General features: G+C 51.6%; 9 protein-coding genes across 9 annotated transcripts; 5 read left to right on the plus strand and 4 right to left on the minus strand.

Moving 5' to 3' along the window:
* Positions 1-304: 304 nt before the first annotated feature.
* Positions 305-2625, minus strand: ASPVEDRAFT_62622 (putative CECR1 family adenosine deaminase). Its single transcript, XM_040815625.1, has 2 exons — positions 2271-2625; positions 305-2211 (listed from the first exon to the last, which is right to left on the minus strand). The coding sequence occupies exons 1-2, from the start codon at positions 2392-2394 to the stop codon at positions 599-601; spliced, it is 1737 nt and encodes a 578-aa protein (XP_040668400.1). The 5' UTR covers positions 2395-2625; the 3' UTR covers positions 305-598.
* A 964-nt stretch (positions 2626-3589) lies between these two features.
* Positions 3590-6491, plus strand: ASPVEDRAFT_42143 (NupC/NupG family nucleoside CNT transporter). Its single transcript, XM_040812512.1, has 4 exons — positions 3590-3963; positions 4036-4359; positions 4438-5686; positions 5782-6491. Exons 2-4 carry the CDS (start codon positions 4046-4048, stop codon positions 6055-6057), a joined length of 1839 nt encoding a protein of 612 aa, XP_040668401.1. The 5' UTR covers positions 3590-3963; positions 4036-4045; the 3' UTR covers positions 6058-6491.
* Positions 6199-8431, minus strand: ASPVEDRAFT_686452 (putative serine/threonine protein kinase). The gene is made up of 2 exons (XM_040815997.1): positions 8171-8431; positions 6199-8101 (listed from the first exon to the last, which is right to left on the minus strand). The coding sequence occupies exons 1-2, from the start codon at positions 8254-8256 to the stop codon at positions 6589-6591; spliced, it is 1599 nt and encodes a 532-aa protein (XP_040668402.1). The 5' UTR covers positions 8257-8431; the 3' UTR covers positions 6199-6588.
* Positions 8432-8800: 369 nt separating this feature from the next.
* ASPVEDRAFT_42146 (putative ubiquitin conjugating enzyme (UbcK)) lies at positions 8801-10371 on the plus strand. Its single transcript, XM_040812513.1, has 3 exons — positions 8801-9380; positions 9443-9775; positions 9832-10371. The coding sequence occupies exons 1-3, from the start codon at positions 9274-9276 to the stop codon at positions 9935-9937; spliced, it is 546 nt and encodes a 181-aa protein (XP_040668403.1). The 5' UTR covers positions 8801-9273; the 3' UTR covers positions 9938-10371.
* Positions 10372-10448: 77 nt separating this feature from the next.
* On the plus strand, positions 10449-12512 carry ASPVEDRAFT_84129 (uncharacterized protein; the record flags this gene model as incomplete). Its single annotated transcript, XM_040817500.1, has 2 exons — positions 10449-10491; positions 10582-12512. The coding sequence occupies 2 exons, from the start codon at positions 10449-10451 to the stop codon at positions 12510-12512; spliced, it is 1974 nt and encodes a 657-aa protein (XP_040668404.1).
* An 807-nt stretch (positions 12513-13319) lies between these two features.
* On the plus strand, positions 13320-14254 carry ASPVEDRAFT_131846 (3,4-dihydroxy-2-butanone-4-phosphate synthase RIB3; the record flags this gene model as incomplete). Its single annotated transcript, XM_040806867.1, has 3 exons — positions 13320-13383; positions 13512-13629; positions 13744-14254. 3 exons carry the CDS (start codon positions 13320-13322, stop codon positions 14252-14254), a joined length of 693 nt encoding a protein of 230 aa, XP_040668405.1.
* Positions 14255-14700: 446 nt separating this feature from the next.
* On the minus strand, positions 14701-16150 carry ASPVEDRAFT_42150 (transcription factor TFIIE subunit TFA2). The gene has a single exon (XM_040812514.1). The coding sequence runs from the start codon at positions 15820-15822 to the stop codon at positions 14941-14943; it is 882 nt and encodes a 293-aa protein (XP_040668406.1). The 5' UTR covers positions 15823-16150; the 3' UTR covers positions 14701-14940.
* Positions 16151-16568: 418 nt separating this feature from the next.
* ASPVEDRAFT_686628 (putative filament-forming protein (Tpr/p270)) lies at positions 16569-19203 on the plus strand. Its single transcript, XM_040815998.1, has 3 exons — positions 16569-16955; positions 17005-18748; positions 18963-19203. Exons 1-3 carry the CDS (start codon positions 16664-16666, stop codon positions 19090-19092), a joined length of 2166 nt encoding a protein of 721 aa, XP_040668407.1. The 5' UTR covers positions 16569-16663; the 3' UTR covers positions 19093-19203.
* A 3816-nt stretch (positions 19204-23019) lies between these two features.
* ASPVEDRAFT_62630 (uncharacterized protein) lies at positions 23020-25023 on the minus strand (the record flags this gene model as incomplete). Its single annotated transcript, XM_040815626.1, has 7 exons — positions 24911-25023; positions 24740-24867; positions 24685-24695; positions 24292-24622; positions 23785-24239; positions 23145-23738; positions 23020-23092 (listed from the first exon to the last, which is right to left on the minus strand). Exons 1-7 carry the CDS (start codon positions 24960-24962, stop codon positions 23020-23022), a joined length of 1644 nt encoding a protein of 547 aa, XP_040668408.1. The 5' UTR covers positions 24963-25023.
* Between the last annotated feature and the right edge of the window lie 8 nt (positions 25024-25031).

Raw genomic sequence — 25031 nt, forward strand, 5'->3', positions numbered from 1 at the left:
CAGACAGCATATAAAAAAAGGATAGATATAGGATAATAGCAAAGAGAAATGAAACAAAAAAAAGGAAAAGAAACTGGCTCAGACTTTCGTTCTCTGGGCGAGAGAGATGGTCGGGTGGAAGGTTAAACAGTGCCTGGAATGACGTTTGGGGGATCGGAGCGCTAGTGAGCTGATAGCCTGATAAGTGATCAGGCGGAACAATCACGAATGAATCCCAGCCTGCCAGCTCAATTTTGGTGATGCCCATTTACTTAGGTGGTCCTTTCTCGATGGTCTCTTTACTTTATGGAGGATACTACACGGTTCATCATGGATGACGCTGATATTTAATGCTAACCAGACGCGGGGAGACAAGCAGCTCTAAGCTAAGACGAGCATAAATTTATGCTGACATTATGACTAAGCCTCTGACTTATCCAGTCGTTCCTTCCATATCGGGATAGCTATCACGTGCCGGCCGTTAGCTGTTGCTGCCTTAGGCGTGAAATTGGTCTGGTATATCTGGTATAGTATGGCGTAGTGGAAGAATATTGTGGGCTCATTGTATGCAGTATAACTACTGAATGCGTAATAGGATTATATTGCTAGAGCTTGTCTTTCACCCAAGATTATACTTTTCTTCGAAGGTCTCGACCACCCACTCACAGAATTTCTGAAAATCAGCGTAAAATTCGCGTAAGCGAGCGGCTTTGATGCCTTCGCCGAGGATCGCTTCTTGGAGGTCCGTTGTCCACTCTTTCGAAGACTGATCTTCGTAGCAGCTCCACCGAACCGAGTTCTCTGCCAACATCGTGAGACCGCTGAGGCCCATGCTGTTGAATGCAAGCAAAGCTTGGTAAAACTCTGGTGACAGACCATTCTGTCCAAGCCCGAAGACACCTGGGGAGTCGTTGGCGATGGCAACAGACACTCCACGAGATAGAAGAGCTGGAAGTGGGTGAGATTGGAAGCTGCTGGTGAGGCCGAGGCATGCGCTTGAACTCGGCGAACATTCAATCAAGATATTCTTTTGTTTGAGCACGTCTATGAGCAGAGGGTGTTTATATAGTGAGAGGCCTTGGCTGATTCTTCGGGTGCCTAACAGGATTGTGTCGAATAGATTATCGTCCGCTTGGTCTCCATCACCCAGACAGTGGCCAGCATGGAATATAAATGGGACCTCCATTCCCTCGTCCGCGCGGCGACCACGGCCGCCTGCTTCAGCGCAGCGTGCACGAAACCAAAACAGAATTGGTACTAGATCATTGAGTGGTCTCTCATCACTTTCGACTCCAAGTAAATCAAACCCACAGATCGAATCGGGGAATTCTTCCTTTGCGAGAAGGCACTGCTGCATGCTTAAGCCAATCTCCTTGTTTGATAACCTGCGCATGGTGGCCCATATCACCCGCGCGTCATAGAATTTTCCGCCTTCTTCAGAGGCCTTGAAGCGCTTGACTTCTTCATAGAAGATGCGGAACCATCCAACGTAATCATCTTCTGGTTTATCCCGTCCTTCAAGAGTATATTGGAAGTTAAACGCAACTCTGAACTCGACATACCTTATGCCATCAGCGGCCAGCTGTGAGAGAATTTGACGGAGACAGGCTCGCAAAATGGGTTCGTATTGAAGGATAGAATTGATGACAGGCAATCGGACGTTAAGAAAGTCCGATATTGCTTTACTGCCACGTGGGGCATTATGTGACTGTTGGGATGTTAGGGTGCAACGGCTTTTAAGCCATCTACGGAACCCTGCTTCACCCCCATCGGGGAACGAAGCAGCAGCAGTCTTCAGCTCAATCTGAGTTGATGGCTCGTAGTTATCTGTCCATGGCGCAGGCTTATCTGTAGGCCCCGTGGTGGTGGAACCAGAGTAATATTGAATAGTGAACGGCGCGTCTTGGTAGTCGTGCTGCGTTACCAGTGGTTTTGGAGCAGATATGTGGATCCCTGGAGTAGCGAACGCTTGGTCGATAAGAAAGTCCATATCAACCATAGCCGGCAAATGACCGTACAGAAGAGAACCCTTGGGCAGGCTTCGTACAATCTTCCAAAGATCGGACTCCCCTAGCCGTACCTTTTCCGTGTCGGACATGAGGCTCGGATGGGGGATGCCGTCAGACGGGTAACCAGCTTGTTGGAGCTGTGCCAATTCCCGCGCACATACATGGGAGACGATCTCGCATGCTTTTTTGGCCACCGGGGGCAGGGCATTATGGAGGTTGGCATCTGGCCGCGCGCACGGGGTCAGCAATTATATTAGAACCGGAATATACCAGGAGCCGAACCGTGTCGCTGCGACTCCTCACGCTGTATCAAAGAAAGACGGCCAGCGAGGAAGCGTTGGATGAAGGGGTCGTCAATATGGGGAACGCCTTCTTCAGCCTCCCATAAATTATTATCCGACTCCATTATCCGGGGTCTTGACAGTTGGAGCTTAGCCTGGGCGATTATTATTGGTGGTTTGTTGGACGGAAATAAAACCGAGTGAAGGAGGAGGCCAGAAGTGTCCAGCGTTCGGAGGTATTGCTGGTCTTGTGAGATGTCGAGAGCTGCCTTGGCAGCCCGATGTCCCGCCGTGAGGGGTAATTGGCTACATACTACTTTGCTGAATGCGGCCACTTCCGGAGGCAGCAATTCCAGTCGAGGAACAGCCTATGACTTCTATATTTACTTCTAGAATTGCCAATCATTTGAACCCCAGATTTCCACCAGCTGAACCAGGATTCCACGATAACTATGTGGAGAAAACGAGGTTCAGCCGGTTCATTGGGAGAGGAATTGCTGGCAGAATCGCGGAAGACACGGCCTGCTGAATGGCGGAACGAGCGCGTCGTGAATGTAACCTTAAGCGTGTGGCGCGCTTTAGTGTCCTTTTAGCGTCCTCGGCCGGCACTCCCGATTCTCTCTGCCAAGCCCTGCCACTTGCTCGAGATAATTGAGTCGCGTGGAGCTGTGCGTTTGATGCTGCCTCAGATGATTCCTGTCCAATGCAGGATTATCGAGAGACACGGTCCAGCATCAACATGGCCGAGCCAGGGCGTTACTCGGGAGTTTTGGCCTTTGCTCTGGGGCAAAGCTTATCAGGACGGGGTCATTAAGGAATCACCACCGAACCACTGCACTGCAACGGCGTTCGCCGAGCCAAGACTGTTGTGCCCTTATCGCTATCGCCGACGAAAGAAAAGTCCACACGACAGGAGACAAGGCACTCATCTTGCCCTGTTCCTTTTTCAGTGGCGCCTCCTCTATACGAGCAGTCCAGAGTATACGGCCAGCCACCGCCGTAGAGTTACAAAACCTGATCCTTCAGACTCGAGAACTCGATTTAGCGTTGTAACACTCTTATCGCTGATCTTTCGGAGGAATAGCGTGATTGGCCGTTGATAGCCGGGGGAAAAGATCCAAAAAAGTTCAGACTTGGACTCTTCAGGCCACAATTGGGACAATCCTGGTGCTGATGCAACAGCGGAGACCCCTGTAAACCATCCTTTTGTAGGACCTTCCACGTTGTTTTCTAGAAGCTGAGTGGAAGAATGGCTCAAGCAAACCCCATTAAATGGACGATCTGAGTGCCCAGCTGGATCCTGCCTGGTGAAAGTGAAACCGCGAGCCTTGGGCCCTTGAATCATGCGATCAGACCGCACCAGTGGCCAACTGGGGCACTAAATCTTCACGGTTCCCTGAAGCCACGAGGAAATTTTTTTGTTCCCGCCTGTCGCTCTCCCCGCACACACGACCATGCTACCTTGCGCTCAATGATAACGCCTCGGAGGTCTCCTTCGCCTGGCGCCCGTTAATTAATTTGCGTTCCGTCTTATCTCGCTGCTACTAGACTGTCCGAGGCTACACCTGGCCCTACTTTAATCTGCGGTTCCCTCTTTTGACTATCGTCGCAGCTGTCGCCGATCTTCTGCAGCTTTCGCAGCTCCCTCAACTTGCGCGTGGATTCTTCAACAATTCACGCGACAGATAGCACTGGTAACTATCTTCGAAAACAATGGCATAAGTGAAGTGGCACAAAGCTCGTCTAACGTGTGTTTGCTTCGCTAGTCTCAACACTATGACAGCCGAGAACGTCTTGGACGGCAGAGCTCTCAGAGAGCCAGTCACCACGAACCCTTCACAGGATGCCATCAGAGGATCCTCCGATTTGGGGCCTCGAGGGACGGACGAGCACTTCAGATACTCCAAGGAAGAGATGACGGAGAAAAAGGCGATACCGGATTCGCATCCCGTGGATAGCACTAGTGAGCCAAGTGGACAAGATGTCGAAGCAGGAGGGCGCAAGGCCGCTCTCAAATCGCGGCTTCACCGTTATTATCGCCTTTATTACAGGCATTTCTTATATGCAGTGATCTGGCTTTTGTTCACCGGGTGAGTCCTTTCTTCCAACTCTTCCCGCAGACCTTGCGGCTCCTCGCTGTCCGCCGAGACTCATTCTACTTGATAAAGGTGGTGGATTACTGGCCTTATTCTCTATCGGAAGCTGGGCTGGGTCATTCCGTTTCTGCTTTATCTCGCCATCACGCTTCGGCTCATCTTCCTTTATGTGCCAATTTCAATCCTCACGCGGCCAATGCGTTATGTGTGGAACAACACCGCGAGCCGATTTGTTACTTTTATACCCGAATATTTGCGCGTTCCAGCTGGCGCTTTATTGACCATTGCTGTCATCCTAGTCGGCACCTTTGCGTCGGCCGAGGCGCCAGGAAACAAGAGAGAGGACCGCGCTGTTAGCTTATTTGGTCTCGTGGTGTTCATATTTTGCCTCTGGCTTAGCTCCAGAAACCGGAGAAAGATTATCTGGCACACCGTCATTGTGGGTATGCTGGTTCAATTCATCATCGCGCTTTTCGTTCTACGCACCCAAGTTGGTTTTGATATCTTCAACTTCATCTCCACTTTGGCTCGCGAGCTCCTGGGGTTTGCACAGAAAGGTGTGGACTTTCTGACCGATGAGAATTTCATCGAGGGCCACAACTATTTCCTGGTATCTGTTGTTCCAGCTATTATATTCTTTGTTTCTCTTGTCCAGCTTCTTTACTACGCAGGCATCCTACAGTGGGCCATCCGCAAACTCGCAGTGTTCTTCTTCTGGGCCATGCGCGTCTCCGGCGCTGAGGCTGTGGTAGCAGCAGCCTCTCCATTCATCGGCCAAGGAGAATCTGCTATGCTGATCAAGCCCTTTATCCCCCACTGCACCATGGCTGAGATTCACCAAATCATGTGCTCCGGTTACGCCACTATTGCAGGTTCCGTCCTAATCGCCTATATCCAGCTGGGCGTCAGTGGACAGGCGCTTGTCTCGTCCTGTGTAATGAGCATTCCTGCGTCCCTCGCATGTTCAAAACTGCGGTGGCCTGAGGAGGAAGAAACTCTCACAGCCGGCCGCGTTGTCATCCCTGAGGAACAAGAAGATAAACCCGCAAATCTCCTCGATGCATTCTCCAAGGGCGCTTGGCTCGGTATCAAGATTGGCGGCATGATCACCGCCACCCTCCTCTGCATCATCTCCCTTATCGGCCTCATCGACGGCCTCCTCACTTGGTGGGGGCGTTATCTGGGCATCAACAACCCTCCGCTAACCCTCGACCTTATCGTCGGGTACATTTGCTATCCAATTGCCTTCCTCCTCGGCGTTTCACGCGAGGGCGACGACATTCTCAAGGTCGCAAAGCTCATTGGCCTCAAACTCGTCGCTGTAAGCCTAAACCCACACCCAACCCCCGCAAAAATAAAAAAAAAATCCCGATCCTTCATTCTACGAGGCCATCTACTAACATCTGCCGAACACAGAACGAATTTGTTGCCTACAAAAAACTGATCGAGGACGAGGACTACCAAGACCTCTCGGCCCGCTCCCAGATCATTGTTACTTACGCCCTCGCCGGCTTCGCAAACATCGGCTCCCTGGGTAACCAAATCGGTGTGCTTGCACAGCTCGCACCCAGCCGATCAGGCGATGTATCGCGCGTCGCCGTCTCCGCTATGCTTACCGGTGCACTCAGCACATTCACTTCTGCGGCAATCGCGGGCCTTCTTATCCAGAACGATGAGCAGTATCTTTCATAGTTCTGGTGCTGTTTTTGTTGTCTTTCGGGTTCGATTCGTTTCGGTCTGACTTTGGAGTTGTTGTGGCGGATTGTATATAAGGCGGCTGGGTCCGGCCCTATCTTGTGACAATATATGATATTTCATCTTTGAGAGGATTTTTCTGTGTTAATATCTATATTATCTATGTCAATCCCTGTGTATTGGGTTTCTCTTACTGTATGTATGGATTGGGGGAAACAATACCTTTTGCCTTATTCAACGAGTGAGGTCGAGAGGATATGATACCCATTTTGGAATATTGATTTACCAGAGGCTTTTGCCGATTTCATCGACCTTCCTGAACAAAATACTTATTCGCTAAATAGTGATAATTGCCCCCAGAAATTATCCGAAGATAGTAAAGTATCCATCACTCATACATACATACATACATACATACATACATACACGCGTTAAACAGGTCTAACGTGACAAAAGCAGATTTTCCAAATAGGGTTGATAGAAGCGAAAAATTGGTGAATGTAAGTGCCAACAAAACAGGAAGGCTGCCTATGAATCAGGTGTATACACCGCATCCTTACAAAGCAGGACGACCTTCTTGAAGAACCGGCGCCACTCAAGTGGATCGCCCTTGCCCTTCATGAATTCGATTTCGAAGAGGCCCTCGGAGACACACTCGATAAGTACCTTTCCATGCAGAGGGCACATCCTCCCGTCTCTGGTAATGACTCGAATCATGGCCGAGTTGTCACCGGGAGAGACGCCAGGGACAGCGGGAACAGGGACGCCGAGGCGGTGCAGTGCTTCGCAGATAAGGGGGACCAGGAGCTTGAGTTCCCACGCGGAGAAGAAGCGAGTCATGGAGCGGGAGGGGACGATGTCGTGGAATCGCTGGGCGTTTTGAGTCCGGCTGAGTGGAACGGAGGGGCGTTGCGAGAATTGCGAAAAGGTGGGTTCGTCTTCTAAGATTTCTGGGCTGAGACTGCTTGGTGGCTGTTTGCCTGTCGGTTGGCTCGATGAGAAGACCTCTGTGAGGTGCGGCGTGTCCCAGTCGATCATCATGTTGCCTCTGGGCACCTCGGGCTGGGTAGATGAGATTCTGTGCTCCGCGCCTAAGTCGTCGCCGATATCGATATCCATTCTATCCGCACCGAAACTACCGCCGTTCATGGGTCGGGACACAGATTGGGAGAGGTCAATGTGTAGAGATTCGAACATGGATGTGGCTATCTTGATCGGGTCGTGCAGTCTGCCATCAGGGGTGAGGTGTTTGTTGTTACGGGTGAACCAAGGGTGTCTTCTGACATCTTCTAGGGAAAATCTATGGTGAGAATCGACGTTCAGCATGCCGCGAAGTAGTGATAATGTGGAGGTGGGTAGTTTCTGCCATAGCTCGTCGGATGTGCGGGAGTTTTTCGTAACATATTCGTGAAATTCATAGCTGTCCTCCGTAGGACTATCCCAGGGTGTATTTCCGGCAAGGAGAACAAAAAGAACAATCCCACAAGACCAGACGTCCGCCACGTCAGGGCGGTATCCAGATCCCTTCGTTTGATTCCGCGTGCTACAGGTGATAACCTCCGGCGCGATATAAGGTGGGCTACCGCAGAAGGTGGTGGACAGCTTGGTGCCACCCTTGTATTCGAAAAGCGTCGCGAGACCAAAATCCGCGATTTTCAGATTTCCATCCGCTGTCAAGAGAATATTCTCTGGCTTAATATCTCGATGCCCTACACCTTTCGAGTGCATGTATCCTACCGCGCTGACAAGCTGGGAGAAGTATACATGGCCGATGTCCTCGCCGACGCCCTCGTCCGCTTCGATTTTGTCAAAGAGGTCCCCTCCTTCGGCTAGTTCCATCGCGATCCATCGCCAGGCCCCATCCTCCCCAGTTTGGAAGAAGGAAATGATATTGTTATGGTCGCCAATATGTTTGTGTACCGTTGCTTCCATGAGCAACTGTCGAGGACTTATCTTGCCATGGCGAGCGGCATAGTCTTTGTTGATGAACTTGACAGCGAAGACAGGGTTATCGGCGTTCACAGGGCACGCTTTTTTCAAGCTGGTGGGACAAAGGAATCAGCACAGTTCACCAAGAATAGAACAACACGTAAATGGCGAGAAAATATACCTAGCATAAGCACCCTGGCCGAATGTCTTAGAGACTATTCGAAAGGGGAGGTCGATGGGCAATGGCGCCAGCTGAGAGTGGTGCATCTTTCAAGATAATCTCAAAACGGGAAGCTCGGGGTGGTCTGGGCTGAAAGAATCCGCTAGCGAAAAGGATCAATCATTTTTTTATTGTATTTCTTTGTGTTCAATAACTTCCTGGGGATGCAAGGGCAGAAGGCTGACGAGGTTGAGACGCGGTGGTCGGGACGCGGCGAAAGCCACTTTATCCTTTTTCGGCAGTGTGTTGATTGCGGGACTCGATTCAGCCGGTCGCAGAGCATCGTCGTTATGGGCTGAAGCCCGGCAATCCAATTAAGTTTCTGCTCCAGCTCTCAGCTGAGCACAATTGATGGACTTGGCGAGGACGATGGAGATTCATTTTGACAACGAAAATGTCATGCATCGTACATATGCGATCCGCGGTAATCCCCGCTGCAAGAGCGTTTCATGCGGGAGACGGCCGGCACAATATGTAGTTTCAGAAATGAGAAGTCAGTGGATGTAGGGCAATAACTGCCAAAAAATAAAAAGATATATATAATTAGAAAAAATAATACCCAAGCCCAGGCGCAGCACCAAAGGATGGCCACAAGAACAAAGGAAGGTCGGATGGTCCGGTCAGATGGTTGCTGTGGTAAACAAAAGGCGCTTGCAGTCTGGCGCTCCTCACGCCCCCTCTCTCCTCTCCTCTCCTCTCCAGCCTCTGCTTTCCTCAACCCAATCTCTTTGTCTTGCATTCCCACGCTGCATCCAACTTTCATTTTCCCGCTATTGTCTTCCAAGTCAGATACGCGACATTCCGACCTAGATCTTGCCCTGACTGCATCGAGGTCGCATTTGGCTGGACCGCCCATTCCAACCGCCCGTGCTTCTGCTTCCGGATCCAGCCGCCATTCCAAAGCAACCTTGGTCCTTTCCTGCTACCACCTTAACCTTACTGCTACTCAAGCTTGGATTTTTTTGGCTCTTTTCTGTTCGGGCCTCCTTTTCTCTTTTCGCTAGTGATCTCTTGTACCGTCATCCTCTACATACACCTCAACCTCTACTGCGTGGACAAACACAATGGATTACACCATGGAAGACACCCAGAACTCCGCGCCTAATGCACACGAGGCCTCGAAGCTTGGCCCTTCGAGCCAGCGGAATGATACTCAGGGCGTGACCAAGCGGTATGTGCATTTTGACAGCGAGCTTCTAGCACTGCACGAGCTAACATTTGTGACCCTCTTAGCCTGCAATCTGAACTGATGCAGCTCATGGTTTCCCCTTCCCCGGGTATCTCAGCTTTCCCTGACGCCGACGGAAACCTTCTTTCCTGGATTGCTACCATTACCGGCCCGTCAGAAACACCCTATGAGGGCTTGACATTCAAGCTCTCCTTTTCGTTCCCTAACAACTACCCGTACTCGCCGCCCACTGTGCTCTTCAAGACTCCGATCTACCACCCCAATGTCGACTTCTCGGGCCGCATCTGTCTGGATATCCTTCGTGACAAATGGAGTGCCGTTTACAACGTACAAAACGTCCTTCTTAGTTTGCAGAGTCTCCTTGGGGAACCGAACAAGTAGGACCACACCTCTTGACAACTCATAAACTACCGTTATGCTAACTCCTGAATAGCGCAAGTCCTCTCAATGCCCAGGCAGCCGAGCTGTGGGATACCGACCAGGAGGAATACAAGCGCCACGTTCTGGCCAGGCACCGTGACATTGAGGATGTTGAATAGATTCCTTTGTCTCTAGATCTTTTTCCCCTTCAGGCGTTAATTGGTTGATATTCATTTTGGAAGCATTGCATTGAACTGGGGTCTGGGTTGATCTTTGGTTTCCCCTTTCAGTGGTCGGAGCCTGCTCTCCTCGACAAGAGCTGGGACCTGAACTTGGTCTGTTCATGTCAAAGCTTGGGAATCGGAGTTATTGGAAGCAAGGAGTTTTCCCTGCGCGCCACCATCTTAGCCGATGGTTAGTTATTCTTTTGTTCCATAGGTCTTTATTCCAAGCCTAGGTATAATACTTATCAATTATTCTTATAGTCTAATGTATAGAATGGGATAATATTGGCAAGCCTCTGTCTGCACGTGACGGCAGTCTAGACTTGCAGATCGCGGGGAAATGTAATAAAACAGCCGCTTGACCCTCCTGCCAGCCTGAGGACCATGCGCCTTGTCATACATTTCGCAGTGAGATAGGCGAGAGAAACTGCGCCGTCCTCAATGGTGGCCCTCGAAATTCTGCCTCATGGAGAAGCTGCCTGTGGAAATCCTCACCAAAATAATCGACTGTAAGCACAACCCCTCTCGATTGAACTTTTTACCCCACACCACACTCCATTTGACAGAATCGGTTCCTGACACAGCGTGAACCCCTTTAGATCTGACGCCGCCAGAGCAGGTCCAGCTTCAGTCAGTCTCCAAACACTTCTTTGCTCTAGCCCGCGACAACAACATATGGAGGCTTCACTCCTACGAAAACACTTGGGCTGCTCTGTCGGCCGCTCGTCCTAAAAATGGAGCGTCTGAAAGCCTTGTCTCGCATCCTACCGCATCTCTGAGCTCACTCGGGCAGCCATCGCTCCGATCCCTGATCCAACCGCAGTCGAACAATGCCAGCTCGAACAACTCAAGCCAGCCGACGTTCGGGGAGAGAGCGAGGGCTGCAGCCGCTTGGGATCCGTCTGCTGAGGGTGAGGACGTCGATTGGTATTCAGAGTATATTGCTCGGAATGGGCCGATTTCGCTCAGCTGGCTCCAGCAGCCGTTCTCTAGGACACCGGGTGGTGGGAAGACTTACATCGACGCGAAGGGGATGGGGCTGCTCAAGGACTTTAGCTTGGCTAGGCAGAATAAGGTCGTGTCGCCCTTGAGCGATGGCAGCGTTTGCGTGTGGGACCTTAACCATTCTCACTCTATCGGCTCTCGGGCTACGAAGGGGTGTATACTTGGCACGAGTGCACCGGGGGTCCTGACGGTTGATATGTCTCAAAGAAAGGAGAACCCCGCGGCCAAGTCGGCGCTGGAGTTCATCAACCTGGGTGAATGCGTTAGTGTGGATTCAATCCGCCAACGAGCCTATTTAGCTGTTGGGCACGTTGTGAACGAAGTTGATCTTGAGACTCTGAGGGTCATTTCTCAACAGCGCTATCCATGGTCGGTCTTTGCCCTGTCTCAGGAAACTGACTACTCGGTACCATTGACCTTGGCGACCACACTGAGTCTGCACATCTATGACGGCAGACTTTCAAAGACCGAGGAGGAAGAAGCAATTAACATGCGCTGCGAGCAGCCCAACGTTTCTCTGGTTCCAGAGTCCTTGATTTATACGCCCCCAGACTCACCGCTTCTGCAATTCCAGCCAAATGGCAGGCCACCGCACCGCATTCGAAGCCCTGATCTTTCCGAATCGAATGATAATTATGCCCCATTGTTTCAACCTGGACCCCTCGCGGTTCTACACCCTCCCGCACCTCACGTGAACTCAATATTTCTTGCAGGCCGCTTTCCGAGTATACTTCAGTATGACCGTCGGTACTTTCCTCGGCTGCAAAGCACTGTTCACTCAGGCGGCCGACTTTGTGGGCTTGTTTCCGTCCCTGCACCCCGATTCCCCCTATTCTCAAGCTCGAAATACCCAGATTCATCCACCGTTGTAGCATGTGGTGAGTACAACGGCAAAGGATCCCTGGAATTATATCGCCTCGCTGCGACTGGTGAGATGGATGAAACCGGGCCGTCATCTTGCTCTTCAACTCTCACAACATCATACCAAAATCGACAAAGCGTGGCTAGCTCGAAAATACTTTCTGTGCAATCTCACGGTACTCGGATTGTGTACTCTGACGGAGACGGCAATATAAAATGGGTTGAGCGTGACGGGCGCACCGAAGTCCGTCGCCTGAATATAAACTCATACCGACAACGTCCAAATACTGAGGCCAACTCCCATAATGACGACGAGGCACGCGATGTAACCGGACTTTGGGCTAGTGTATCCCGCGCCCAAAACGACGGGGATGTTGCTCGAAAGATTCTTCCAACAGGTGGAAATCTTACCGGGGATGAACTTCTCGTGTGGACGGGAGAACGTCTAGGCCGGGTCAGATTCTCTGATGTACCAGATGCCGATGAGCTCGGCGAAGACGATGAGATGTCTCTGGATGGAGATGTTGATGATGCTACACGGGAGGAAGTTCTATCTAGAAAGCGTGAGCTACAAGCGCGCGAACGAGAATACTCGAAGATGATGCGACGAGCCCTGGAGACGCAAGCTGATGAGGTGCGGCGCATGGGCGATTTCGGTGCTTAACTTTAGTGTCAGGTTGTAGGTTGGGCCCAACATGACTTCTTTTCAACGCAACTTGTTTTCAGCTGTCGTGAATTTTTAGCGGAATTTATAGCTTGTTTAGATAGCTTTCATTCATTATATATAGACTTTTTTTTTTTTTTTTGAAATTCCGTTGCCGGAATATATTTTGCTTTGGCCGATACATTTACAATGAAGATATATTTTTCTCAAGTGACATTAATCTTTCGCGTGATGTGGACGTCAATACATTAGACGCAACCTCTTCCGAGATATTTTTTACTACCTATTTGGGTAGTTCACTCGTCCCCCACTCGTCAATCACCTCGGATTACACATAACCGTTGCTTTTGCTGTCTACACCGTAGGCCTCGGCGTGAGCGCTCCCGCGGGGGGTGGCAGGTGGATATCGTGGGCGGATTTGATAGCGCCTGTGCCGACTGACAAACCATTTGCAATCCCACTTCCTTGACCTTCGGTGTGCATCCTCTTCGCCTGGTTACGTTATTTTTCACGTCCAACCCCTTTTGCCTTCTATATATATTGATCATACCCGCCTCTCTGTCTCTGCCGAAGAAAAGAGCAAGTACCTGCAGCGATTCCCGACCCCGCAATCCCGAGATCTCCGAGCCTCCGCCGTGACTCAAACCCGCCACCCGACCTCGCCTTTACGGTATCACTTGGAAGTTTAAAGCGCCCAATTGATTCTGCATAAATACGTGGATCAGACATTTGACTAGGCGTTCAATATAAGCTGAACCCAAAATTATCTTTGCTCGAGGCCGAAATCTCCAAGCAAGAATCTCCAAAATGCCTTCTCCGACGGACCCCGCGCTTCAGTTCGACACCATTGAGGACACAATCGCAGCTTTTAGTGAGTTCCCTGTGTTATAATACTATTATATACTGTCTCTCCGATTGCCGCTGGGCTATAGAATTGCCAGCGTCGTCTGTTCAGCGGTTTTTAACTTGAGCGGGGCTAATTGTTCAATTCGCATACAGAGAATGGGGAATTCATTATCGTACTGGATTCACAAGACCGCGAGAATGAAGGTGACTTGATAATCGCCGCGGAGTCCATCACGGACGCGCAAATGGCATTCTTAGTCCGCTATACCAGGTTAGTACTCTGACTTCTCGAACCCAACCCGGTGAAGCAACCTAAATGCGGAAGCGCATTCATTTTTCTAGCTTCGCATCTTCTTCACTATGCTAACAATTGCGCCCAATAAAGTGGTTTAATCTGCGCGCCCATTACACCCGAGATCGCCAACCGGCTCCAACTCCCCCAGATGGTCATCGAGAACGCCGACCCCAAAGGCACCGCATACACCGTCTCCATAGATTCCGCCGACCCCTCTGTCACAACCGGTATCTCTGCTCAAGACCGCGCTTTAGCCTGCCGAACCCTCGCGTCCCCGTCCGCGTCCCCCGATGACTTCCGAAGACCAGGCCACATCATCCCTCTCCAAGCGAAGGCCGGCGGCGTGCGCCAACGGAAAGGCCACACCGAAGCTGCTGTTGAGTTCTGCAGACTGGCGGGTAAGTCGCCCGCTGGTGTAATCGCTGAATTGGTTGAGGACGGCGAGATCGTGGAGGGTGTCCCTGAGATCTCGGGGAATAATGGCATGATGAGGCGCGATGGGTGCTTGAAGTTTGGCCGCAAGTGGGGGATCAAGGTGTGCACCATTGAGGATCTGGTTGAGTATGTTGAGCGGTCCGAGGCAGTTAATGGGAAACACTGATTGATTGGCTGCTCATGTATACTTTGGGGGTTTGTTGTATAGCATTATGATGCATTCTGGCATTACTTTTTTCTATTTCTTCTTCTTTTTGTTTTCCTTTGTTTTTTGGGGTACGAGTGGTTCATGTTTTATATCGATAGCTTTCTTCTGTGTTTTCGGTCTGGGTCGGGATTTATGGCCCTTTCTACTGCTAGAGACGTTGGTCGGGGAATAGAAGATTGAAGTATCATTCATGGAATAGATTAGATGAGCGAAATGTGGTCTACGATGTGTACGACAGCTTATTCCATAATTCATATGATTCGGTCTTGTTGAGTGGTTTGACAGGTGATGCCTCGGCTGTTGGAATCGACAACCAGGCTATGATATTCTCGAAGACTCCGCCTACACCGTACGATTGCAATGGATTATGTATAGGGTCCTCGATTTATAATTCGGGTATCAATCTTCATTTTTTTTTAATTAGTTAAATATAGTGTTTTACAGCAGGGGCGGGAAGCAACTGGGACGGAAAGTCTAGAGTTCTGAGATGTCCCTGGTCGCTTGAACAAACCAAACGCCGTTAAATGCATGATGAATGGCAGCTATTTGTAGGGTAATCCGAGGCTCAGAAGGGGAGCCGCTGAATAACCCAACAAGCATTGCCCCGGTTTTGAGGAAGAAGGCGAGGAGGCATGACCAAAGCCTTACCGTTTGAGGTGTGAGTAATCACGCAGAACACCCATCATATGGGTGTTGGTGGTTTTACCACTGCGACGAGGCTTCTTAACCTTCTTATGTTCCACCTTTGGCCGCGGTTTGATGACCTTATTCTTGTTTGTCGGGGTGATACCAGCTTTCTCTAGTTCTTCCTTGACAACTTGTTGTTCAGGAATCTTGATCTTCTCCCAGATATGCTTGAACTCGTCATCAAAATGTTGGATCAGCGAAGGATCGTTGGCCCAGACCATCTTCGCATGGTCGTCCTTCTTGTTTCGCGTGACAAGCAGCTTGCCCTCCTTCTCCAGTTTATTGATTGCATCCTCAACATTCGGCCAACCCTCTCTGAGCTCCCGAACGCTCATCCCAACTCCCGTAGACTGTGCCTGCAGTTTCTGAAGAAGCTGTTCCGCAGTACGGACATCGTGCGGTGGACGGAAGCCGAATGTGCCCTCTCCATTGGCTCCGCTAGGGTCAAATTGCACCTTCTCATGCATCTGCAAGATACTCCGCAGTGCCTGGATATAGCCCTGGTCATTCGCCCGATGTTGCAGGGAAAGGTAGGAAACGATATCGTTGAACGTAAGCGGGACGCCTTTCGTCTTCATATGCTCAATAGCAAAGACCACCTGAGTCATGATATCCTTGCCCGTGCCTGTGTTGGCAGGCTGGGAATACACAATGTCCGCATCATGGCGCTTCTTCTTTTGTTCATTATTTCCCCCGGGCGTGGGCGTAGAGGTTGACGAGGGAACTTGGGAACTGCTCGCAGAGTTATTGTGGACGAACCGTCGCTGCTGGGGCATGGACTTGGCATAGTCCATGACCCCCGCGTTGAAGCTCTTGAGTTGCTGCTGAAGATGCGCCATGTTTGCTGGTTGCTGAGAGTTTGCGACGAGGACCGTGGACCAAGGTGCAGAGGTTGGGAGTTGTGAGGAGAGGCGAGACTGGGCTCGTCAGAGCCTGTGGGAGCTCTATACCAAGTCTGAGAATATCATATGACACGCCTAAGTGAAAGTATGGGGTCAGATATGGGCAGCGAGTCGCTGTGTGAGCAGCTTGAGGAGGTGAGGAGTTGGTGAATGCTGATGAAGAGGAGGACTGAATTCACAGATGATGACGCCTCTTTGAGGCTTGCAACCCCCAGATTAAAGACACGTGACCGAATAGGCTAAACTGGATTTGGAGGCATGTCTGGTCGAGGACTCCAATCTAAATTAGGGGCAGTATGTCATTGACAGCAGTCAATTTTTGCCTTCATTGTTGATTTTGTAATGAGAGACGAGTGAGTAATGTATATTATAGAGACCACACTCATGGCGTGTGTTGATTGATGCGTTTATGGTAGTTGAGCGCCAGTATCCGTAGAACAGGTGAAATGGCCTGGGTTTCTGGAAAAGTCATCCATGGTTAATAGACAAGGAGCCTTTGTCTCTGTTATTTTGGGAGACAGCCCAGGAGGCCCGTGACAAAGAGAAAAGTCGCTCTGGCAGAGTTATTGCCCAATGTGAATGGGACGATGAATGAAGATGTCCAATGGAGCTAGGCTGTGGTCACGTGAGGCTCCCTTCAAACAATGAACTCAGATGCGGCAGCACGGAAGAGCTTCTTGAACTTGGGATTCCTGCAACCACAATTGCATCGCGACAACCTGGGCTGTAGGCTGGAAACTTCAAAGCAGCTATTTGCTGCGACCATCCCACAGCCAATATGGCTGCCGCTACGATTGAATTGCCATTCTTATCATCACATTACGCCATCGCAGAGTCGACCCTGAGCACTCTTACGGAAGCTCCCACGGTCGAACTCGTCAACCAACTATTGGAAGCGATCACCAAAAAGGCGCGGGAATTTGATGAACTGAAATCGGATAAGCTTCGACTTGAGGTCGAGCTCGAAAATGCAGTTCGCAGCAGCGACACAAAGATCAAGGTGTTGAAGAGCTCCGTCGAAAAGGGCCACGCGGAGGTCGAAGAAACACGAAAGAAACTTCACGAGTCAGGTAATGTTGTTGTTACTACGCCATTCAAATCCATTCTCACGCGTTTTAGAAAACACACGATCTTCGTTAGAGTCCGAAATCGCGACGCTGAAATCATCGTCCACGTCCAACGAATCCGAAACCAGCACCCTCAAGTCTCGCATCACCTCCCTCGAAGCTTCAAACCGTGATACGCTAGCGCTACTTGAATCCAAATCAGGCGCGTACGACAAGCTCGCGGAAGAGCTCTCTACACACCACAAGAAGACGATCGAATTACGACGCGAGCTTTCGACTGCAGAGCAAAACCTACAAGCCGCAAACTCCGCTTCCGCCAGTGCCCGATTCCGTGAACAGAGCCTCCAGCAGGATTTGGAACTGACGAAGAAAAATAACGAGTGGTACGAGACGGAATTGAAAACAAAGTCTGCCGAACACCTCAAATTCCGCAAGGAAAAGAGTGCTCGGATTTCAGAGCTTCAGCGTGAAAATGAAGAGGCCATTGCAAACACAGAATCTTTGAGGCGCAGTGAAAATGCTCTCAAGAGCCGACTGGACGAAGTGGAACAGCGCTACGAGGAATCGCTCGCTAGTATTCAACAGCTCAAGGAGGAGGCTATCAAAACCGCCGAATCATTTAGAATTGAGTTGGATAGCGCGAACCGGTTGGCGGAACTCCAAGGCAACGCCGCAGAAACTGCCAAGAAGCGGGTATCGGAATGCCAGCTGACTTTAGAGAAGGTGAGAGACGACGCAGCGGAGGAGATCTCGCGCCTGCGTGTCGAAATTGAGACCGAGCACGGCGACAAGGAGGCGGCTGAGCGCCGCGTTGCCGAGCTTGAACTCACTGTCAACCAACTCGAGACAGAGGGAGTAGCTGGACGCAGGTCCATGAGCCCAGCTCGTGGGTTGAATGGTGCTCCAGGTACTCCAGTCCGCTCTAGCACTCCGCTTGGCACATTTTCTCCCAGAGCATCGCGTACCAAGGGCGGACTTACCCTTACGCAAATGTATTCGGAATATGACAAGATGCGGACCATGCTTGTTGCTGAGCAGAAGACGAACCAGGAACTTAGATCTACCTTGGACGAAATGGTTCAGGACCTTGAAGCCAGCAAACCCGAGATTGATGAGTTGCGCGAAGACCACGCGCGGCTAGAGCAAGCAGTCGTTGAGATGTCTAATATCCTCGACACTGCTGGGAAAGAACGAGACGATGCCACGAAAGAGGGCAGGAAATGGCAGGGCCAGGTTGAGGGATTCGCGCGTGAGGGTGATATTCTGCGCCAACAGTTAAGGGACCTGAGCTCTCAAGTTAAGGTTCTTGTGCTGGAGGTTACTCTCCTGAGGGAGGGCGAAGCAAACTATGATAGAGAGGAACTCGAGAGAGTAGCTCGCAAGGAAATCGAAGACTCTTCGGCCGACCTTACCCCAACAGGTCGTTTCATCAGCCAGAACCTAACGACTTTCAAGGATATGCATGAGCTTCAGGAGCAGAATGTTACGCTTCGCCGCATGCTGAGAGAACTCGGGGATAAGATGGAAGGCGCAGAGGCGCGTGAAAAGGATGCTACCCGGCAGCAGGAGCACGAGGAGTTGAAGGAGCTGCGAATCCGAGTGCAAACGTACCGCGACGAAATTGCAAACCTCATTGCTCAGACTAAGAGCTATGTCAAGGAACGCGATACCTTCCGCAGCATGCTGACACGTCGGCGACAAACAGTCGGCGGCGATGCTGTTTTCTCACAGTCTCTTCCTCCGGGAGCTGCACCCCCAGTGACTGAAGAAGTGAAGGGCGGTCCTGATTATGCCGAGTTGTTGCGAAAGGTGCAAGCGCACTTTGACAGTTTCAGGGAGGAGACAGCGACTGACCACTCAGCTTTGAAACAACAAGTCAACGAGCTTTCACGCAAGAACAGCGAGCTGATGAGTGAGACTAGCCGCTCGAGCAGCCAACTCGTCGCCGCCACCCAACGAGCGGAGCTTCTTCAGAGCAACTTTAGCATGCTCAAGACCGAGAACGCCGAGTTACAGAAGCGCTACGCAACCCTTTTCGAAAACGCCAACCGACAGGACATCAGAACGCAACAAGCTGCAGAAGATCTTGTCGAATCCAAGGGTCTTATTGACAGTCTTCAGCGCGAGAGCGCAAATCTGAAGGCAGAGAAAGCTCTTTGGAAGAACATCGAGAAACGACTTATTGAAGACAACGAAACGCTGAGGAATGAGCGAAGCCGCCTGGATGGGCTCAACGCCAACCTCCAGAATATTCTTAACGAGCGTGAACATTCAGACTCCGAGAGCCGGAGACGACTTCAGCTTAACGTTGAATCTCTTGAGTCTGAGCTGCAAACGACGAAGCGGAAATTGAACGACGAGATGGAGGAGTCTAAGAAGTCCACATTACGACGAGAGTACGAGCACGAGCAGAGCCAGAAGCGCATTGATGACTTGGTCACAAGTCTGAGCTCTGTGAAGGAAGAGTTGGTGGCAACCAAGACAACAAGAGACCACCTCCAGACCCGTGTTGATGAGTTGACTGTCGAGCTCCGGAGCGCTGAGGAGCGTCTTCAAGTTCTTCAGACCCGACCTAACGTTTCTGCCGCCCCTACTGAAGCTGCTGTTCCTGCTGAAGGATCCCAAGACAGCAGCTTAACTCGGGAGCAAGAACTGAGCATTGAAGTTTCTGAATTGAAACGCGACCTGGAACTGACGAAGAGCGAGTTGGAACATGCCAAGGAGCAGGTGGAGGATTACAAGGCCATTAGCCAGGCCACCGAAGAACGACTACAGTCGGTTTCCGAGACGAACGACCAATACCGCGAAGAGACCGATAAGCTTGTTGAAGAGAAGGATACCAAGATACAGGACCTGGAGAAGCGGATCGAGGAGATCTCTTCTGAGCTTTCTGCGACTAACACTGAGCTTTCCAAGCTTCGTGATGACCAAGGTGAAGCTACTCGACACCTGGAGGAGCAGAAGACAGCGCTCGAGGCCGACATCACAAGGCTGACCGAAGATAATGAACGCCAAATCGCCGCCGCCCAGTACCACCAAGAAGACCTCAAGGCCCAGGCGGAGATTGCACAGCACGCACAACAAAACTACGAGAACGAACTTGTCAAGCACGCTGATGCAGCGAAGAACCTCCAACTGGTCCGCGCCGAAGCCAACCAGCTGAAGCTTGAGGCTGTCGAATTGCGAACCCAGGCTGAGACTTACAAGAAGGACCTTGCTCAGAATGAAGAAAGCTGGAACGAGCGCAAGGATAGATATGAAAGTGAGATCCTTGAGTTGCAGAAACGCCGAGAAGAAGTACTTCATCAGAACAACCTGCTTCACTCCCAGATCGAGAGCATCACCAAGCAGATATCGGCTCTGCAACGCGACCGCGCCACTGCTGCTGAGAACGAGCAGGAAGATGGCGAACCGGTGGCGCCGAACCTAGAAGGCCTGCAGGAAGTCATCAACTACCTGCGTCGCGAGAAGGAGATTGTTGATGTTCAGTATCACCTGTCTACGCAGGAGGGCAAGCGACTTCGCCAGCAACTTGAGTACACCCAGTCTCAGCTTGACGAGGCGCGTCTCAAACTTGAGCAGCAGCATCGTGCTGCCGCCGATAGCGAGCACACTGCTCTGAGCCACAACAAGCTCATGGAGACGCTGAACGAACTCAACCTTTTCCGCGAGAGCAGCGTTACACTGCGCAACCAAGTCAAGCAGACTGAAACTGCCCTGAGTGAGAAATCTGCGCGGGTTGATGAATTGGTTCAACAGATCGAACCTCTGGAGACTCGTATCCGGGAACTGGAGAACGTTGTTGAAACCAAGGATGGAGAGATGACGCTGCTACAAGCCGATAGGGATCGGTGGCAGCAACGGACACAGAATATTCTTCAGAAGTATGACCGAGTAGACCCAGCCGAGATGGAGGGACTGAAGGAGAAGTTGGAGTCGTTGGAGAAGGAGAGAGACGAGGCTGTTTCCGCTCGCCAAACCCTCGAAGAGCAGGTCGCGACATTCCCTGAGCAGCTGAAGGCAGCCGAAGAGAGGACCACGGAACTTCGTTCGAAGCTGACGGAGCAGTTCAAGGGCCGGTCCAGGGACTTGATGGGCCGGGTCCACGCCAAGCAAACGGAAGTAGATGCTATTACTCAAGAGAAAGAAGTTCTCCAGGAGGAACTGAAGACAACCAAGGAGGAATTGAGCGCACTGAAGACGAAGGCCGTCGAGATGCCTGATGCACCAGCCGAACAGGACGCGGCTGTCAACCCAACACCAGCATCTCAATTCCCTGTTCCTACCACCCAGGTATCGGCACCTACCGACGACGAGAGGGTCAAGGCTTTGGAGGAGAAGGTTCAACGCTTGGAGGCTGCTCTTGCCGAAAAGGATGGTGTTCTCGCTGCGAAGGATGCCGAGCATGAGACCAAGATCAAGGAGCGTGTGGAAAGATTGAAGGAAACCTTCAATAACAAGATGGCCGAAGTTAGAGCCAACCATCGACAGGAGGTGGAGCGACTCACCGCCGGCCAAGATGGGGCTCCAGCCGAGGGTCAACAAGAAACCACAGAACCCGCAGCCCAGCCTGCTCAACAGCCTCCGGCTACGCCAACAAAGACCGAAGATGGCCTCCCTGAGTTGACGGATAGCCAGACTAGGCTACTTGTTTCCAAGAGCGAAACCATCCGCAATATCATCAAGAACAACATTAGACAGCAGCTTGCTAAGGAGAAGGAGAAGCAAGAGGCCCAGGCCTCTCAGGATGCGGAGGCCTCTCAGGATGCGGTCACGGCAGCCGAGCAGAAGTTCAACGAGGAGCGGGAAGCGCTTAGGAAAGCACACGAGGAGGGATTGGAGGAGAAGGTCAAGTCGGCCGTCGAACTCTCAGATAAAAAATACCTGGCCCGAATCAGCATGCTTGATTCCAGGTATAGAAACACACAAGCCAAGGTTGATGTGGTGTCGAAGGCAGCCACCGACACGCCTCAGAAACCTGTCGTCGAAGTTTGGGAGGTTGCTAAAGTTGCAAAGGCGCCGCCTGCGCAGCCACAGACTCCCAAGCCTTCTGGAACTCCAGCTCAAGTTGCATCGCCTGCACCCCAAGCGTCTCCTGCGCCCCAAGTTGCGTCTCCCGCACCACAGGTAGCAGCACAACCTTCACCAGTGAACCAACAAGCTGCGCCAGCACCAGCACCAGCGTCAGCACCAGCCCCGGCCGCAGCTCCAACGCCGGCACCACAGGCTGCCCCTGCAGAGGCGCAACCAAGTGAGCAACCCGCACAAGCACCTCAGCAGCAACCACAGCAACCACAGCCACAACAGCCACAACAAGCGAACGCCCAAGCTGGTGCGGCTGCTCCTGCCGCAACGGGTGCACCCAACCCGTTTGCGCAGATCCAAAACAAACAGCAGCCGCAAGCGTCGGCGCTGCCAAGCAAACCACCAGCTGGAGCGGCAGCGGGCGGAGCCATGCGGGCGTTGCAGTCCGGCCTCCCAGTTGCACGAGGTGGACGAGGTGGTGGGCGTGGCGGTGCTCACCAGCCGAATCCATTTGGCCAGCAGCAACAGGCACAAGCCCAGGCGCCCCAGCAACAACAGCAGTCGCAGCGTGGTACTGGACTTCCACGAGGCCGCGGTGGGCGTGGAGGGCAGCAGGGCCGAGGTGGGCACCAGAATGCTCAAGCTCAAAACCAAGCGCAAGGACAAGCGGGACAAGCGAGCCCAGGGCGGGGCGGACTGAACGTGGGCGCGCGCCAGTTTGTGCCGCAGGGGAACAAGAGAGCCAGAGAAGATGGCACTGATGGCGGCAACGAGGGAGGTAATACCGGCGGAAAGAGGATGCGAGGCGGCGGGCATGCCCGGGGTTCGTGAGGTAGCATTTTGCATTGGGATGTTTTAGTATCATATCGTTTTCTATTGATTACTTTGTTTAAGTTTCAAGCATCGTCGGGTTGATTTACATTTGCTGGGAAGATGTTCAGACAAGATCTTGTTTCAATACTCAATATTTCCTTTGTTACGGACTCAATGTTAATTCAAGATATCTTCACTTGTTGGGCTATATCGAAATGTCTGTATTGCTTCAGGAGTCCCTCATATACGCCTTCAGCCAGTCAATCCGATGAATCCTCGCCCTGATCCTCTTCCCATACATCCTACACAATTAGCATCAACCACAAACCGTCAGAGACAGAAAGAAGAACTCACCAAAGCGGCACGGTCAAAAGCGACGTAAAAACAAACATACTTCCCAAGATAACAAAAACCTCCAAAACCCCATCCTCAGCCAACCAGCCATTAATGAAATACAGAATCCCAAAGGAGAGGAAATTCCTCGCATTAATCGCCACAAAGGCCTCCTCCCCCAGATCCCCATAAGCATCAATGATATACCCAAAGACACACGTCGAGACAAACGCCAACGCACCACTCACAAGGCCATAGGTAATCACCGGCCCCGTCCAGTGCGTCTTGTAGTGCACTGTGGCGCCGTACCCGAAGAACCCGGCCACGCCGAGCACGAAGCCCACGGCTATCAGGACAAGACGGTACTCGGGTTCGTAGGTGCCCTTGTTGCGGCGGGTGAGGGAGACGACGATGCGGTCGCAGAGGGGGCCGGAGATGGTCTGGGCGATTATGGCTTGGACGAGGGGGGAGATGTTTGTGAGGCCGACTTGGGAGGTGGACATGTTGTAAGGGGGTGCAGTGAAGAGGACCCCGTTGACGTAGCCGAAGGCGATGGTGAATGTTATGGTTGTGCCCCAGGTGAGGAAGGCCCAGAGCATGGGGGGGTACAGAAAGCTGTATATCAATCAGTATGAATATAAGAAGATACTGGAGGGCATACAGGATGAATGGTCGCGAGACGACCTTGAGCAGGGGGGCGTCTGAGTATCGACCGCTGTAGACGCGGAGGGAGCGCCAGTAGGAGTGTTTCTGTGCAGGAGGCGAGTAGTTGGACTGCTGAGATTGAGACTTGGACTCAACCCTCCCAATGCCATGTGCATTATCAGAGCTAGGATGATCCTTCGCCTCGTGTGCAATGCTTGTTGTTGTCTCAGGAGACGGATCAGCCCTAATGAACGCCGTCTCCGGGGCGAGGAAGAAGAACGCCACCGTCAGTACCGCAAAGAAGATGGCACAGGCGCCAAATGTCCAGCGATATCCGGCATACTCGATAATATAGCCACTGACGACTGGGCCTGCTGAAATGCCAGCTGTGAGAAACAAGCCCCAGAATGCAAGACGGGTGGCTCGTTCGTGGACAAAGTACATGTCGCCAATGGTGCATTGTACAAGAACCTGACCACTCAGTAAAAAATAAAATAAATATAAATATAAAGTTAAGACATACCTCGTACGGCCCCATTCCTAACCCCCCAACCAAGCGACTCCCCAGAAACGAGCCATAGCTGTTCGTCGCTGCGCCCCAGACACTGGCTGCGAACAGAACAAGCCCGGCGGCTAGATAGACAGGCCTTTTACCGTAGCACTTTGCGAGTGGATTACTGATGAAGAGACCCAATCCGCACGCGAGGACGAGATACGACGTGGCCTGGGAGATTTCGTTCACGGAGACGCTGAGGTCTCCTGCGATTTCCACGAAGCCGGGACCCAGCATGGGCCCGTATGCACCGACGACTGCAGACTGGAGGCTGATTATGAAGAGGATGAGGTCCTTTCTCCTGCATATCTGTTTAGTTGTGTTGAAGTTATAAGGTGCAGGAACTTGGATTCATCAGGTTACCATTGGGGCCACTAGGTTGGTCAGTAGGAGCGTTTCTTGGGATAGGATTACATACGTTGAGAGGATCATTTGGAGAGGCAGATGGTTCAGGAACTAGAACGATTCCCCGATCTTGAGCATTGGTTTTGCCAAATAGAGGGAGGTCGTGGGGTGCCTCGACGGAGGTCTGCTGGCTCAATTTGACTGGACTATTAGCATTACGAATAATAGACTGACGGCGTAGTACCTGTTCCAGGGGCAAACTGGCCATTCTTGGGCTCGAGAATCCCGAAAGTCATACTGGCAGGCGGAATGAAACGAAAGCTGATGTATGACACGAGGTGTGGCCGTGGGTTACGCTCCTTATA

This window comes from Aspergillus versicolor (assembly GCF_001890125.1).
Source record: "Aspergillus versicolor CBS 583.65 unplaced genomic scaffold ASPVEscaffold_5, whole genome shotgun sequence".
Classification (NCBI taxonomy): Eukaryota; Fungi; Ascomycota; class Eurotiomycetes; order Eurotiales; family Aspergillaceae; genus Aspergillus; species Aspergillus versicolor.